The sequence below is a fragment of the Schistocerca cancellata genome, chromosome 1, assembly GCF_023864275.1.
Source record: "Schistocerca cancellata isolate TAMUIC-IGC-003103 chromosome 1, iqSchCanc2.1, whole genome shotgun sequence".
Lineage (NCBI taxonomy): Eukaryota > Metazoa > Arthropoda > Insecta > Orthoptera > Acrididae > Schistocerca > Schistocerca cancellata.
In genome coordinates, this window is record NC_064626.1 from 355,236,612 (window position 1) to 355,253,722 (window position 17,111).

General features: G+C 37.0%; 1 protein-coding gene across 1 annotated transcript in view; it reads left to right on the forward strand.

Moving 5' to 3' along the window:
• Positions 1–5,830: 5,830 nt before the first annotated feature.
• Positions 5,831–17,111, forward strand: part of LOC126174143 (CCR4-NOT transcription complex subunit 3) — a 98,476-nt gene continuing 87,195 nt past the window's right edge. The window contains exons 1-8 of the mRNA XM_049921013.1: positions 5,831–6,229; positions 6,724–6,956; positions 8,538–8,693; positions 8,795–8,974; positions 9,052–9,171; positions 9,262–9,444; positions 9,564–9,684; positions 9,772–9,885. Of these exons, the coding sequence (XP_049776970.1) occupies positions 6,205–6,229; positions 6,724–6,956; positions 8,538–8,693; positions 8,795–8,974; positions 9,052–9,171; positions 9,262–9,444; positions 9,564–9,684; positions 9,772–9,885 (1,132 nt within the window). The 5' untranslated portion in view covers positions 5,831–6,204. The remainder of the gene's footprint in view (positions 6,230–6,723; positions 6,957–8,537; positions 8,694–8,794; positions 8,975–9,051; positions 9,172–9,261; positions 9,445–9,563; positions 9,685–9,771; positions 9,886–17,111) is intronic.

Below are 17,111 nucleotides of genomic sequence, written 5' to 3' on the forward strand. Positions count from 1 at the left end.
TAGATTTTTAAATCTAAGATGACTCTAATTTCTGTGCAGAATTTGATGTAATAAAGAAGCGGCCGCAAAGATTTTCAAACGGAGAAAAATTTTCGCCTAACTCTCGTTCAGAACATGTTCTATCATACGCAGTCTATTATTTGATTCTTGTTGATCATTATCAAAGAAAGCAGCAGTGTAAGTAACAACAAATAGCAGTCTCTTGCCATTGTTTCGCTAATGAGACGATTCCTCTCTCTCTCTCTTCTTCTTTAATTGTACGTGGCGGTAGCGCACACAAAAGCAAGCCATGCCGCGAGCCGCGACAGGCCGTAAACACGCACTATCAGAATGCGACAAACAATGCATGACACAATGCAGTAATGCATTTTCAGCTTAGAGTGACGCAAACACCTATAACAAAGAAAACGAAACTTATCAGATCAAAGCAAAATAAGCAATCGACTCAAACCAGATGAAGCACGTGAAAAAGGAAGGGTACCCGTATAAATACGGACGGAGCGCCTGACGCATAGCAATGGCTACGTGGTAAAGCTTAACTGCTAAGCTTACGACTCGACCTCAACTACTGTAGCTGTATCGTCATTCATTCGACCTAAATTGTGTCTCATATTACAATGGACCAACTTTGTTTCGATTTGGAGGTGCGGCTTAAAACTTTTCTCTCCCCTTGAATTTCGAGTCTCAAATTTCAGGTGCGGCTTAGATTCGGGATTTTTTTTTTCCTTTATTTTGAGTCTCATTTTTCAGGTGCGGCTTAGATTCGAGTGCGGCTTAGATTCGAGTAAATACGGTACACAAACAACATAGTTGTGGCATGCAGAATATGTACTGGAGCCAGTGATGTATTTATTATTTGTCTTAGGACTATACTTGTACTGCAATATTGGTTACACCAGTTTACAGCATAAGCTACTTACCATGAAGAAAACAAATTACATTCAATTTGAAAAATGAACCGAAACCAAGAGATCTTCACCCACTGCTGGGGCAGAAATGACTTAGAAAGTGTACATCGTACAAAACACAGAAATGTTTGTTGATCAAACTTAAACTGGCAATATCCTGTGAAAAAACTCCCACAGAGGCTCATTTCGGCATTTATCACTCTGAGAATCATTTCCAAAGTATGCTCTTTAGAAGGTGCTATAATGGATACTTTGGACACTTCCAGCCCTTGTAGCTTATGGACTGTTTCTCTGGGTAAAACTAATAATCTATTACATGAAAATCTTACATTACAAAAAAAGTCTATTTGAACCTTGGTACAAAATTCTCAAGGGCAAATGGCAAGCACCTATTTAAAAAGTTGTGTGTCCTTACGTATAAAAATGTGTGTTGAAGACAAGGGATAAACGTGAAGATCTGCAAACTAATTGTGACCACAATAGTTAAAACACATGCAACTCCATGTAGTGTGGGCACGAACACCTCATACTCGAATACATGTGAATCACATTAGTGTCATAATTTATAACGCACTGCTAGCATACATAAAGAAGTTGGAAAAGAAATGGAAAAAGAGGAGAGTTGAAATACTTCTTGCTGAGGAGTGTTTAAGAGAGTATGTTAGCTTACAGACAGACTCATTTATTGTTATGAACTTTTTAATCTGTTAACAGATGTACCATCTATGTAATGCACATCTTTGCACGCAAATGTTTTGCTTGTTGGTTTCCTGTTTTCTGTTTCCAATGCAGTGGACTACACCATCTCCGCAAAGGGAAACTGTTGCAAGAATAGTTGCGAAGGACATAGTATTGGGACATGTCAAATGTGTACATTTTCAGAAGGATACTACAATATTTTAGTGTGTTTGTACCAAGTGAGTCTCTACGGCAGTATTAGACACTGGACTCATATTTGGGAAAAGTGGGGTTCAAACAACCTTCTGGCCATCCTGACTTTGGTTTTTCATTGTTTCCCCAAGTTGATAAGGTGACTGCTGGGACAATACCATCAAAAAGACTACAGCTGACTTCCTAGCCTTTTCTCACCTAAACTGATACTAATATGTTTTATATATGATATTATTTCTGCACTGTATTTGACAGGACCTATAGTGATGTGACAGGTGGTCAAAGAATAAGTGAACAAATAAAATAGAAATAGTAATTTTCAAATTATTTTTACAGAAAATATACAACAGTCTTTCAAAATATGTGAAGATACAGTAAGTGAATCAAAATCTAACGAATTTGTGAAAAATATATTTATTGTTCGAAAATATGTAACTGTCAACCCATAAATAGTCTTTTTCTGTTTTGAAGTGACTTTATTGCTCAGTGGTTGCTACAAGATGACAGACTTAATGAAGCTATTTTAATAACGAACTTCTAGCTACTGTGGTTGTTCTTAGTCTTGAGAAATTTTACTTCTGTCCGTGCAATTATAGTGTGAGACTGCAACGCACAACACTAAGGAATTTGGAAGTATTTGTTTTCTTAAGAATAAAGCCCCTACGGTGATATTATTTTCATCACTTTGGGATGATTCGCTTCTACAGATCTAAATGAATGTTGTTTCCATTCACGTAGTCTGAACAGTGAAGAAATGTTAATATGATGCTAGTTTTGTGAGAAAAATGGAGGACCTCACAAGAAGATGTGAAAAGATTTTTTTCTGTCAGTAGCAGATAATTTACTTCAGAACATTTCATTACTTATAGTTTCTAAGAGAGTGTTCCAAAACAGTGTTTGATAAAATTCAACAACATTGTGCATCCCCAAAAGAATTTTTCAGAGTTATCAACTCTCTTAAAAACACATGTTCCAAAGCTTGCTACAAAACCAGTATGTCATGAATAAAATGCAGTACGGTACAGATCAAGCAGTCGTGCTACACAGAGCTGAAATATTGTAACATAGTGGTGGAAGTTGCCGCTGGCTAGAGTCATGTACTTTGGAAACCTGGAAATCCTCCAAACACAATGCAATTACAAAAATAATGGATTAGAAGAAACCAGAGCTGGCAGTATGTGACAAGGGGTAAGCTTCCATATGGAGGGACTATGTGACCGAATGAAGGTTGGAAGGCATCAAGGGTGACAGGAGTTCCCCAGAGGATGCAGAAACCTCAGTAGGGATGCTAGGAAGCTTCTGGAAGGAGTCGAGGTCAGGTGGACAGCAAGCGATTGTGTGGGAGGGATGTCATGGAAGCCTATATAAATGACAGCTTAACTGGCCTGAGAGATTCCGTCTTAAGGCTCCGCCTTCGACGCCGTCTCTGTGCTACTCTGCCATCTGGATGGAACTTAGATTTTCGCGGCACCTATTGCACAGGGTAGCGATGCCTTACTCAGTTTTCTCAGTGACTCAATAATATTTCCAGTACCTCCCAATCTTGCAGTACATAATAAACCTTCATTTGTATTTACTTTTTTAGAGATATATTTGCTCTGCATACCAACTTCCCTGGTCTGACACCTTTTCAACTTGCAGCTCAAACTCCAGAGAACTATGAGTTGGAAGAGCCCATCTACTTCTGGAAACTTAAAATCAACTCTCTCATTCCTGATCTACTTGCAGGAATTCGCAGATGCAACAAGTAGTGAAACAATCAAATGGCAATCAGTTGAACTTTTTAATATAGAAAGTTATTTATGTAATTAACTTCTCATTGTGGCATTTACCAAGACAGATTTAAATACCTTTTGCCAAGGCACTTTACAGAAACATTAGTAAAAAATTACTGATCCACCTAATTACTGCTAGTATTTTCAAACACTTTCAGGAATATAATGTACAACAGAAATTAAAGAAATTCAGCATGGTAAAATATCTTTGGTACTTTGGATTACACATTTGAACATTCTGGTCTAATCACTGTTGTACAGTGCCTTCTCATTATATTTGCATGAATAAAATATACAGTCCAGCATGAAAGACGTTCATCCTCAATTTTGTTTTTAACACAAAGTTATCTGACGCTTTGTCTTGTGTTTTTCTAGCCTCAGAGTGGAATTTGTAAATGATGGTTCCACTGTTTAGCTGTCAGTTAAAAAAACTGATTTGGCAGGGTCTTCTTTTACTGAAACACACCTGATATTCTGTACATGGGCGAGTTTTCTGACAATTTGGGCAGACTTTGGGTATAAAGTGACAATTCTTTGTAAATGCTGACTGTCTGCCATTTTATTTAGTGGGGTTACATGGTTTTTATATTATGATTGGTGTATACTTCATGTGAAAATGGGAAACTTTCATGGCACATCCCCAACCAAAAATAAATTGCATCAGGACATCAAAATGGGCAGTCCAATGACTGTTAATGTGTTGCCAGGTTCAACCAAGATCTAACTAACTTGTAACAGAAATGTGCTTTTAGAGCTTAAGAACAACGAAGCAATTTCTGCATCATCTGTTCTCAAAAAATTGAGATTGTGACTGTCAATTATGTATTTTGACTTAATAGTAATTGGAAAACTAAGTTTCATAGACATGATCCTCCCTGGTTCCTATTATTGAAAACAGATTATTGTATTTGAAAAAGATTTCTGTTTAAAGTTCTGTGTCATACCAAATTTGTCAATAATGCAGTGAGTTTGATACATTATCATTCTGCAGACTAGTGTGACATCCATTCTGTCATGCTCTCAACCCACAGTGTCACATCTAAAAAAGTTACAGGTGAGGAGAGGACTTAATTAAAAACTCCATATGAAAAATTGCTGACTATCCACAATATAGTTTTGTTTTAATTCTTTTAACTAAACAAATGTACTATCTTTCAGCAGAATCGGCACTAATCTCAGTTTCATTCACCTTTGCAGTGAATGAAACTCAATAAGTGGGAGTACAGCTCAGTTTTCATTAGTCTGTATCACACTTTAGTATGAGTAGTGTATGCCATGTGAAACAGTTGAAAAGAGTGAAAGAACGGAAATAGGTGTAACAGGATGATTGATCATTTTTCTACCCAATTCGCTATTTTTTCCACTTTAATAAAAGGTAAAATATACTGTATGCTAAAATAGATACAGGTAGGGCAATATTTCAGTGCCTACATGAATGACATAAAGAAGCTTCTGGGGTGTTTCAACACGAGTCTTATGTGAGCGACGACAGATGAAGTTTGTCTGACTTGTGATTGTGGCCTGCCGTGTAGCCTATAATAGAAATAAAATTATAAATCACGCAATCAATTAAGTCGTCACTAGTGCCTCAGCCACAATGGGGTTGTAACTGCAGAACACGGTGAAAATAATGAAGCATAACAGAACTGAAGCACGCTTGGCTGTAGTTCGTATATTCCTTGGCCAATTTCGACAGGTGTCAGCAAAAATTAATCTCTTTTTCTCTCTCCTTGCTAAAATCGTCTTACATTCATTGCGATATGTTATATGGCTCACTTGATGAGTAGAAATAAACGCTCAATTTCATGTAGCTTACGTCTTGCTACTCTCTACATGAATAAAACAACTAATTCTATTGCTAAACAGTTTTTAAAACACATAATCTGCACGTTTTCCACTGAGCATCAAAGACTGTCAACGTTTGTAAACAAAGACAATACATTTTTCGTGAACACTTTGAAAGGTTATACACAGCGCGCAAAATAATGGTGAAAATCAATACCCAAAACACGCCGTCAAACTCATCAGTATCATGTACCTAAAGCCACTATAATCAAAATACATTGTATCTATGATGCAAAACAATGTATGTTGAAAAATATACACAAAACCATAACTTCAGAATTTCACAGTTATGGATTTTATTTTCGTCTGCTGGTTTTGCGCATTTCGATCAGCTGATTTTCACGATACTCATTTGTTTATTTTTCAAAACGATGGAAAAAAATGTGGAGTCTGCGCAGTTTCGTGGCCGAGCGTATGTAGACACATTCAATCGGGGATGTGGTATCCCGAAGATATGACGCGATTTACGAAATTTTGAATGACATGTACCCAATGAAGAAGTCATTTCACATCTTCTGAAGGTTTTGGAAACCCTCGGATAGTTTTCTCATACCAACCTTCTCATTTATGTCGATACTTAAAAATTATACTTGTTTTTCGAGCGGAAGGACATGAAATTGGGCTCTGCTCATCGACTGTAGGATAGTGCGGCGGCCATCTTGCAAATGAACAAAGCCTCAGCTGTATAGAATTTATTAAAATATTTGTTGTACATTTTCGCCTTGTGTTATTCACTTGTATATTTAGACTATGCACGAATTATTGTCCCAGATGTTTACTTAGCTATGGCTGCTACAAGAAAGCTTCAAGGTAAGGGATAAACCTCCTTTATTGCTAAATATATGACCTCTTCCCGACCTGTTTACAGTTTCTTAACGTATGTATAGCGTTGTTTTCACCAGAAAAACTCATTAGGTTGTCGTACCAGGCTCACAAGACTCTTGTGACCGATAGCATCACATAATGTTTACAGGCGAATGTTTTACAGACGCCGGACTGTGGTTTGTTTTGATTGTTGTTTATGTGGGGTTCCCCGTGATGTTATTAATGTGTATGCTGTGAACAGGAGTTGGCGTCGTATTCTGTTGTGAAGTTTTAAGAAAATATATGTGCTAAACGTGATACACGGTCAAACTGCGTGTTCCTGGCAGGTTGTTTGTTTATTCGCATCATGTTATTGGAAGTGTTTATCTGTCATAGAATGTCATTACAGCTATTGCATGAGATTTCATTATAAGTAAATGTTTTGATACTGTGACAACAGCATGTGTACATACATTAAAGCTGAATAAAACATTTTTCAGGAGAAATTGATAGGTGTCTAAAAAAAGTGACAGAAGGAGTTGAAACCTTTGAAGACATTTGGCAGAAGGTTCACAATGCCACCAACAGCAATCAGAAGGAGAAGTATGAGGCAGATCTTAAGAAAGAGATTAAGAAGTTACAGCGGCTACGTGACCAGATTAAGAGTTGGATTGCCTCGGGAGAAATTAAGGATAAAAGCACACTTCTGGAGTTTCGCAAACTGATAGAAACGGTTAGTGATATCTGAGTGTAGTGGAAATTATTTAGTTATTTCACTAGCGTGCATTCACATCAAAGAGCTCTCCCAAGTTATCCATGAGTGATGGCTTTCAGTGGCTGAGATAATTGCAGTGTTTTGACAGCTGCATTTGTAAATTAAGAGGAATCAAAATGCTGTTTGGTGAGTTCCAACATTTTATTTCAAATTTTATTGTGGTGCAAAATTAGAGATTTTGTGTTGAGAGAATAGCTTTTGTGAATCCTACAGTAGATCCAGAAGGAATTGTTAAATAACAGTTCCTTATGTTCAAATGTTAGTCAGTTGCATATAACTCTATTTCATACAATTTCGTTTTTCACCATCTATTCAATTACTTATAACAAATTTCGTAACTAAAGCATCTTCCCAAATATATTATGAAGCATATGTATGCTACTGATTTTATCTCTTGTTCATCAACTTTTTTAAGCACATCCGTATCTCTCTTCACATCTCATTCTTAGCATAAATGCTGCTGTTTCACCTTGTATATTATTCCAGTTCCATCTTGCAAAACACAAGTTATTAACCTGCATTGAGCCTTTGCCACAATAAGTATATGTATGAAGTCAAATAGTTTTTATAATCTTTGGCATTTTCATCATACATATGAAATATTATGCAATTTAAGCATGGCATTGATTTTTTTCACATTGGTGTGAATTTTGTGTAATACAAACTGACCTTACAGGAATACACCAAAGTAGTTTCAAACAATTGGTTGAATTTGTCACAATTTTCAAATTCATTGAAAAATAGACTTAAAATTTGAAGTAAAACAATCTTCATCTACTTATGATCAAATGTTATTGTTTACCTCACTAATACACACTTAAGAGGAAATGCCTTTACTTCACTTGCTGCAGTGACTTTCATTTATTTTCGCTGTGGGCTACTTTATCGGACTGCTTATGACTGTTTCGCAGATCATAAATGTAACATCCAGTGAGCTTTGTGTTGTATAAGGAGAATATGATTAAAGCGGCAGATTCTTTGTAGGCTAGTTGGAAGTTGTTCCTTTGCCTTATACTATTTCATCAGGAGATTTTTGTGTGTGTGAACAATATTTCAATTTGACAGCTCCTGATTCATAAATACATTTGTTAGACAATTAGATTGAACAACATGGTGCAGCGGTAAGACACTGGCCTCGTGTTCGGGAAGATCTAATTCAGATTTCCCATAATTTATCTAAATCGCTCACAAGACTAATGCAAATCATGTGTAAGGCAAATGCTGGAACGATTCCCTTGAAAGGGAGCTGGAGATTTTCACCATTGCCCATGATTCTTGCTTGTACTTCATTGCTAATGAGTCCATCATTGTCAGGACAATGACCCCTTATCTCCCTTCTTCTTGGTAGGTGATGCATTTGGAATTCCTCTTGTTACCTATGTATTGCAGTCTTCTTTTCAAGGAAGAAATAAAGGCAATTTGCATGCATTTTTGAACATTCATTAAGTGGCCCTTGTCATTTGCAAGTTTATATGACAGTTTTATATTTTGGATGTCCATTTTGAGCTGAAATAACATTTTTACGTTTGGCTCTCACAGCAAATGGAAAGGTTCAAGGTTGTGGAACGAGAAACAAAGACCAAAGCGTATTCCAAAGAAGGTTTGGGAGCAGCACAGAAGTTGGATCCTGCACAAAAGGAACGGGATGAGACAGCTGCATGGTTAGCAACTTCAATTGCTGCTCTTAACCTTCAGGTAAACATATCAGTTACACATTCCAGTTACAAATAAAGAATACTTTTGTTCCCATATGGAAATTCTGACTTACCATTCATTTATATAACTTTTTTTTCTAGTTGGATCAGTATGAATGTGAAATCGAGTCTCTCTTAGCTGGCAAAAAGAAGAGGCTTGACAAGGATAAACAAGATAGGGTAGAAGAGTTGAAAAGCAAAGTAGAAAAGCACCGGTATCATATCCGGAAACTTGAGACGTTGTTACGAATGCTTGATAATATGTCTGTGGAGGTTAATCAGGTAAACAGACTATCTGTGACATGTGTAAGTTTATTATAATTAAATTGCCATTCACATTGTGTCTTGTATAATTTCAGATAAGGAGAATAAAGGATGACATAGAATATTACATTGAATCTTCCCAGGAGCCAGATTTTGAAGAAAATGAATATATTTATGATGACATTAGTGGTCTAGATGAAGTTGAACTGACTGGAGTATGTATTTAAGAAATTCACATTTCTTCCTTACTTTTCTTTCAACTAATGTAAAGTGTCTCACATCTTTCAATTTGTTTGTTATAAAAGGCGGGACTGCCGTCTTCCGCGACGACTGATAGCAACAACAGCAATGACACTGGAGGCACTCCAACTTCCACCACATCAGGCAATTCACCAGCACCTTCTCCTCCTCTTAGTACATTGCACAATCATTCCAGTGATAGTTCTAATGAAGACAAGAAAAGGGTTAAGGATGAGGTTTCTGCAAAGGTATTGCAACAACATATATATGTATTTATTTGTTGTGTGTGTGTGTATGTGTTCTTTATGATTGTAAACTGTGGATATCTGTCAATTTGAGTTCCTGAGTCACTGATGAATTTTTACAGCCTCTGAAACCAACAGCAGTTAGAGCCAGCAACAATAATTCCTTAATTAGTTCCAGCAACTGTTCACAAGTTGCATTAAAACCAGTCCTAAACTCTAGTACACCTAGTAAACCTGTATCAGGTATGCACAGTGCAATTAATATCGTCAAGTAAGGGCAGAATATTGAAAGGCAAATCATATTTTTGTTACTTTCTTTTTGTGTTCCAGGTTCAACACCTAACAACAGTTCTCCAAGTTCTGGGTTGAGTAATCATGTTAGCAACTTTGCTGCAGTGGCTGCAGCAAATACCCAGTCATCCTCCAGTACCAGCAAAGTTTCATGTAAGTTTTGCAATTATTTTTGGGAATTTACCACATCTCTAAATGACTGGCCGCATATTGACACACAGTTCTGCTATTGTTCCTATGTAGCCCTCACTTTGCTTGAATCTTTGGTTAATAATAAGCTGCCCTTTTGAAAAGTTCTGTTCATCACATCTTCTTTTGTAATGTATAAAAAAGCTATTAAAACTAGGAAACCTGAATTGTCAGTGGAAGTCGAGATCAGGGCCGGTGGAGGTGATGACGTTGCTTCTCTAGTGTTCAAAGTTTTATAACATGTCAGTTTCATGTAGCCAATGGGACAATACTTTCACATAATGGTGAAAGGTGAGAAAATTAATTTCTAGCGCCAAATTAGAAACCATTCTCTTCTTCACTGTTGTCTCAAAATATTTGACTTCTTTTTTTTTTTTTTTTCTCCAAATATGTCATGAATTGCAAGGTTGTGGTTAGTTTAGAGTGTGGCAGTTCACTGCATGTGAAAGCTAATAAAGTCAATTTTGGTGACAAACGAATCTGGGGATTAGCTCAAGGTCTAGGTTGAAACACAACAATTTTAATTAGTTTCTTGTAATATGGGCCACAGCTTCTATAAAAATTTTTTTAATGTCATCACCTTTTTTTCAGCATCAAGGAATCTTTGAAGGTACTACATAGGGTAGTAAAAGGCAGATTAATGGGTGCTTTAGAAGAAATTGAAATGTATAGTACCTGCAGAGAACAACTGCAGTATACACTTGATGAACAAGTAAATCTCACAAATAAGAATTTTCTCGGTTGTTTTAGACATTTACTCTACATATTGTAAGTGCACACTCTTAGAAGTGTGGTGTGTAGTCTCCTCAGAATCACAGTACATACAATGGAACATTGACTAGTATCACTAACTAGTTGTTCTTTGATGTGCATATTATGTTGTCATCTCTGTCTAACGTAAACCTACATTTCAAAATTTGTAATTACAGTATACAGATGTCAACAAACTACAAAATTGGTTGTGCATGCTGTTAATCCCACTTAAAATCATCCTCATTATGTTGTCTATGTTGAGTAGAAGCTTTAAAATGGCTTAATGCCAAAGTTTCTGCTAAAATTGAAATTGTAAAATAAAATTCTAAAAGGTGGAAGCAAGATGATGACATTTAAAAAAAAATAAATGATAGGTTTACTCAGAGAAATTTAATTAATAATCTCTGTTGCCACCTATGTCTGTTTATCCCAAATATTTCATAAATTACAAGGTTGTGGTTAGATTTGGAGCTAATAGTACAGTTTACATTAATTGAATAATCTTTGTTGTCAAAATATTTGCCTGTTTCTTCTAAATGTGTTAAGATTTTGGAGGTTGCGATATGTTGATGTGAGTATGTGACAGGAGTCCTCCAAAACGACACATCACCTGTTTGCCGCTCTCTAATTGGCTGTGGAGACCCAGAAGCGAAAACATCCCGTATTTCCTTCCCATCATACATCATGGTGAGCACTGACAACATTGTTGCACAAAATGCTTGGCCCTGATCTAGACATGTATCCAAATGGCCTTCAGAAAGCCATTTTGAAGTTCAGTCTGAATCTTCGTATAGAGTTCCACATAGTCCGTCTCCTTCAAACATTTTTAGTTTTTCTCTTATTATTTCTGAATGTTCATGCCTTTTTCCTGTCCCTGAATCCCAAGTGTCTTCTTTGTAGCTGCATATACATCGCTTACATCTCGTAAAAGCAAGGCAGCGAGCAAATTGAAAGTCAATTTGAATATAATAGTATTTAGGTAGGATTGATCTGTTGGAGGTGGTATACTTGTGTGCAGTTCAACCAGCCAGTTCTTTGTGAAACACAGTATATTCACTCTTTTGCATTAGCACAAAGCAGAGGGGGAAAAAGTGAAGTGCCAATGAAAGTTTTCAGTTCAGGATCAGTTATCTACCATTTGCCTGTATAATTTATTCCCCCCCCCCCCCCCTCCCCAAGGCTTCTTAACAATCGCACAGATGCATATTACAAATTAATTGAATGCTGTGCTAGAACTTTAAAGTGAATTCCACACTGGGCAAAGTGCAAGTTAAAGTATTGTTATCTATACAGAAAATTAAAAAAAAAAAAAAAAACTTATATTTGACTGCAGTAGCCTGTGTGCGTTATGACCAGATACACTGCTTTACCCTCGGTGATTGTCAGTTGTCATTAATTAGATTGGTGAACTGGTCCATTGCAGTTCCCATATAGAATGTAGTGCAGTATAACGGGAAAGTCATTGTCCCTATTAGAAGCTGCTTACCTCTGGAGCCATTAGAGGTGTGTTCCATATGGAAACAGTGTTTGGCTCCAGGAACTGAGTAAAAAAACTGCATCATTCACATTGATTGTTACCCATTGCCACCAGGAGGGGTGCCGGGATTGTTAAAAAATAACAGATTAGGTGAACAGATGAGTAATATTATGGGGGCGGGGGGCGGGGGGGGGGGGCAGCAGTGGCTAGATTCCTTTCCTGCGAGTCCAGAGGTAGTGGTGACAAGTTCCTTTGTTGAGTTCTACACCACACTGTTTTAAATCGGTTTACCAAGTCATTCACATTGAAGCATCGGTTAAGTCTGAGTGCCTGTTTCTATAAATTTCTACATTTATGTGAAGCAAAAGTTATAAAAATTGACACTCTAATCAGTCTGTTGCTTCTGTATCAATGATGACTGGTCACTTGATTCAAAACAGCATGTAGCCTAGGCATCTCATAAGATAACCTGTCAATAATGTGCCTTTGCTTGCAGGAAGGTAGTTCCCTGTGATTAATTTTGTGTGTATCGTCTCAGTTTTGGAAGTGTGGGAATGACTCTAGCAAATTATTCCTTATTTCAAGCACACCTTAAAGTCGGTCTTTTCTGTCACAGATAATATATTTATCTGCTAAACCAAACCTGTTTGTTGGTCTGCTTTTTGTGACCTGGCTTGCACTCATGACACAGCTGGGAGCAGCTGGTGCAAACTAATAGTGGGGAAAGGAAGGGAGGGCAAATCAGAACAAGACATCTCAGCAAAAGAAACAATTGTCAAGGAGTCAGATTCTACAGCCAATAGTGTCACATTATATGGAGATGTATGGCTGCAAGGTGGCTCATTAATGCATGTTGTGGCAATTTGTAAGACAGTTGTATTAATAAGAAATGACAACGAAATTAAATTTGCATCTCTCTTAATATTTTGATGAAATGGAGAACAAGGGGCAGCTAAGTACAAAACATGATATTCCGTATGATTGATGCGCCACATGATGAGTACCGTTTTAGGATGAAATTTACATTGACGTAAACTTGTATTTTGTGACAATTTTATGTGAACATTATACATAAAAACACAGGATGTCAATGGATATTACTTATTTTGATTAAGTAAAAAGCATCAGTGTCTGGTATCACTTTTTGAGCACTGCTATTTTGAGGACAAGCTTTTAAGTTGAATTCTACCAGTAGCCTCTGTGAGAATATTGTGTTCTCATTATTGCAGAAAAGCTTTCACATGTGTGTAGATCTGAACACTGACGTAATCATAGCTGCAGACATGTAAAATAAAGGGCATTTATGTTCAGGAGACTTCTTGTACAGCTTTGCGAGACCAAATTCATTACGACACTTACACACTGCAGATCTATAAGTTCTAATTGTAGCTCTGTTTCCATTTTGTCAACTTCAGGTGAAAAAGTGAAAAGACATTTAACTTTTCAAAATCCTGGGGTGAGTCTCAGATTTGTGGAGATGTTCAGCGAATTTCTGATCACTGAATTTCTTTTGATACTGTTGAAAATTGGTGCTCTCCTTGGAGCAGTGGCATTGTTCATAACCTAGCTGGCTATTCTACACAGAGTGTTTCATCTCAAAGCCCTGAAGGCAGTCGTACATCTGTGAAACTAACAAGTTTTTACCCTACAATGCTAAATTCAAAACATACATATGGTGCAGAGTTTCGCTAAGGATGATCAAATCTGCTTTTCACCATTAATTTTTCAATTTTACAACAGGCTTACCACTCCATAAATATGTATATATCACTCTGTAGTTGGAAAAAAAAAAAATCTGTCAAGGGCTTCACCTCGACTCGGCCAGTATGTTTCACTGTGATATTGCACATTTCCATAACTGCTTTCCAGTTTTTCCAAAAAGGCTCTGAATTTGTGTTGTTTGAGAGCATAACTATGGATGTTGTACGAATCATCACGCTCATCACTTTCTCATATTAACTGTCTGACACAATAATACTCTTGATGGAGACTGCAGTGTATTGCAGAAATGTCATGTGGAATGAGTAACAGCCTTAGCATCTCTCTTAAAGGGGCCACGAAACCAATGTTTCAGCCAACCACAAGGATGCTGTGCTTTTGGAGAAGCAAAATCCTTGCGTTGCAGACCCATATTATCAACACTACCTTGTGATAATATCTGCCCCTGTTATAGTGTCTTTCCTGCAATCAAGTCCAGTAAATATTCTGTGATAGCGAGGATATTATGTACTCAGCAAATGCAAATTTCTAACTGAGCAGTATCAGAAACATCTGTACACTCATTTGAGTACTGAAGAAAACGCAATAAAATCTTTTGCAAGAACCATTACCTTACATTATTTGCTATTGCTTTAATTACACATCAAATCAGTGAATGAGAGACTAAGCGCACGAAACTCCTAAAGTCTCTCGAGGAGATGCTCAACTTCAGATACTAAAGATGTCTTTATAAACTTGCCTTCAGTGAAATTACACAATTCTTTGGCAAAAGTAATATGGTAACTTGAATGAATTACAGATGCAATTTTTGAGTGTTTTTCCTGAAAACAAAAGTATATTTTCATCATGCAAATGTTGGGGAAAATTCAGACATGTATTCCCCTGCTCCCGTTGATGAATATTTACTTCAGTCACATTGCTTAACAGTACTTTCTTCAATTTTTGCACGTGCGCTTCTCACTCTTTGCCGTCCAGATGTCCATAATCTTTTGTATGGAAGGTATCGTAATGTCATTGTAAATTGAATTTTTTCATTGTGTTCAGAGGTTTGAAGCACACTAAGCATTTCAAGACACTGTTGTATGTCATAAACATATGTAAAACTGACATGTTGTACATTGATGTTGGTGTGTCTGATCTTCTCTTTGAAGTTCCTGACTTGATCATGTTACTTTGCTCCAACTTAAAAGGAGCTACCCTCCACTTTAAGAATTGCATCATAAGTATATGCACTCACCTCTAATGCTACAACAGACATAACTATTGTCATTTATCTGAAGACAGCCCATTGCCTGTATTCCTCCTGTGCTAAACCTCATTTTAATGAAAGTGCTCACTATCTAAGTGGTGAGCAAGTGTGGTTGCTCTTGCTCACATAATCATCTCCTCAATAGGCTTGTAAAACTGTGATGGCAATGTGTAATGTAGGATGCTGTTTGTGGCTGGTTGACAATGGTGCTGCAAATATGATTGTGGAGGACCAGCTAAAGATGATACTGTCAGTAAAAACCTTTTTTAGATCTTCAGCATATATGAAAAGGAATTACTTTTTACGTTGCAACACTCACTGGTATAAAAGTTGCAGGTATGGATGGGGTGAGAGTTGATATTGTTACCAGTTTTAATGTGGAAACTTGATCTTTATGGAAATATTGAAAATATGAGAGATATGTTTATCAGCCATGGGAAAGCTGGTTTTTTTGTCAAGGCATAACATACAGAAATGGATTTGGGAGAAGGTAGTAAGTCTCTCAAGGGATGAAGAGAGAGAGTCTTAGTCTGTACCAAGAGTCGAGATCTAGTTATTGATCATTGAATCACCAGCAGGAATTTAGCTGGTTAACAATAATTTTTGTTAGCCCTCAAACAAGAGCACATATGTAGATATTGCACAAGAGTCTGGCTGTGCTGTTGAGTTTTTTTTATACATATGGTGTGCAAAGAAAAAGTAATAATTAGTAGATAAGTAGTCTTTTTTATATGAAGAGTTTGGGTTTGAAACTAAAAGCAAAGATACAAATACCTTTGTGTCTGACAAGGGAGCCGCACAGTGGTGAACAGGTGATGAGATGGGCACTGTGGATTTGCTTGGGAGGGTGTGATTGGTGCCTTTAATATGAGATGGTAGGCAGCAGCAAATGGCTGAAGATTCTAGTCCACAAAGGCTGAAGTCCCTTGAGTGAGAGTGAACTGACTGATTGCAATTAGCTGTACTGGATTTTTCAATTTTAGGAAACCTGTGAAAGTTGGGGTGTGATGAATAGTGGGATTGAAGTGATTGGCAATTGTGGGTTAGAGGTTTTAGTAGTGGTTGGTGAGATTTGGGAATTGTTTTGAGATAATTGATGTCTTTTATTGTGTGAGATCACTGTTGTAAGATTTGATGGTGGAGGTATCTGACACACGGCAAAGGCATTCTGCTGCACTTAAGTGCCCCAGCTTCATTTATCCAGTAATAAATACTGAAAAAGGTAGGGATAGCAACTCACTATATAGTTGTCATCAGGCACATAAATTGCACTGAGAACTTTATTAGCTTTCAGGCGAATCATCCATCAGAACCAACAGAACAATGGCCAGGTGCACACACCTGGAGGACTTCATTGTCCTAGCCAACTACATTGTTCTGACATTACAGCTTGACCCTGTCCTGTAATGAACAGCCATGAGTGCTGCACCAGAACCCCCAACAAATTTTAAATTTCTTCAACTGTTTATATTATGGCCACTTAAAAAGCTTTTCTCACTTTGCAGTACTTACCATTATTCATTTCTGTGAAATATGCACAGTTCAAACGATGGAAAATCCAGGATGGAATGTAACAGTATTATTTGAAAAGAAAAGTTGCTACGCACCATATAGTGGAGATGCTGAGACTAAGCATCTCCACTCTGTGGTGAGTAGCAGCTTTCCTTTTCATAAATATGCACAGTTAATTGATAGCTGCTGCTTCAAAGTATTACCAAATCTGCCATAAGAATTGCATCTACCAGTAACCATAGAAATTTACATGATGGCTCAGCCGTCCTTTGTAGAGGTTTAGAGGGCCAAGAAATTACTACTGAAAGAACATGCTGTAATTAACAGTTACAAACTTGTAATGTGTCCACACTATTGTACTCCAATTTAGTGCATTTAGCAACACCTATGAATTGAATACCAACTAGAACATTTATAACAGAGATGTTATGTTATCAAGTAAAGTGTGAATCAGTATTGTGACAAACTTAATGTGGAAAC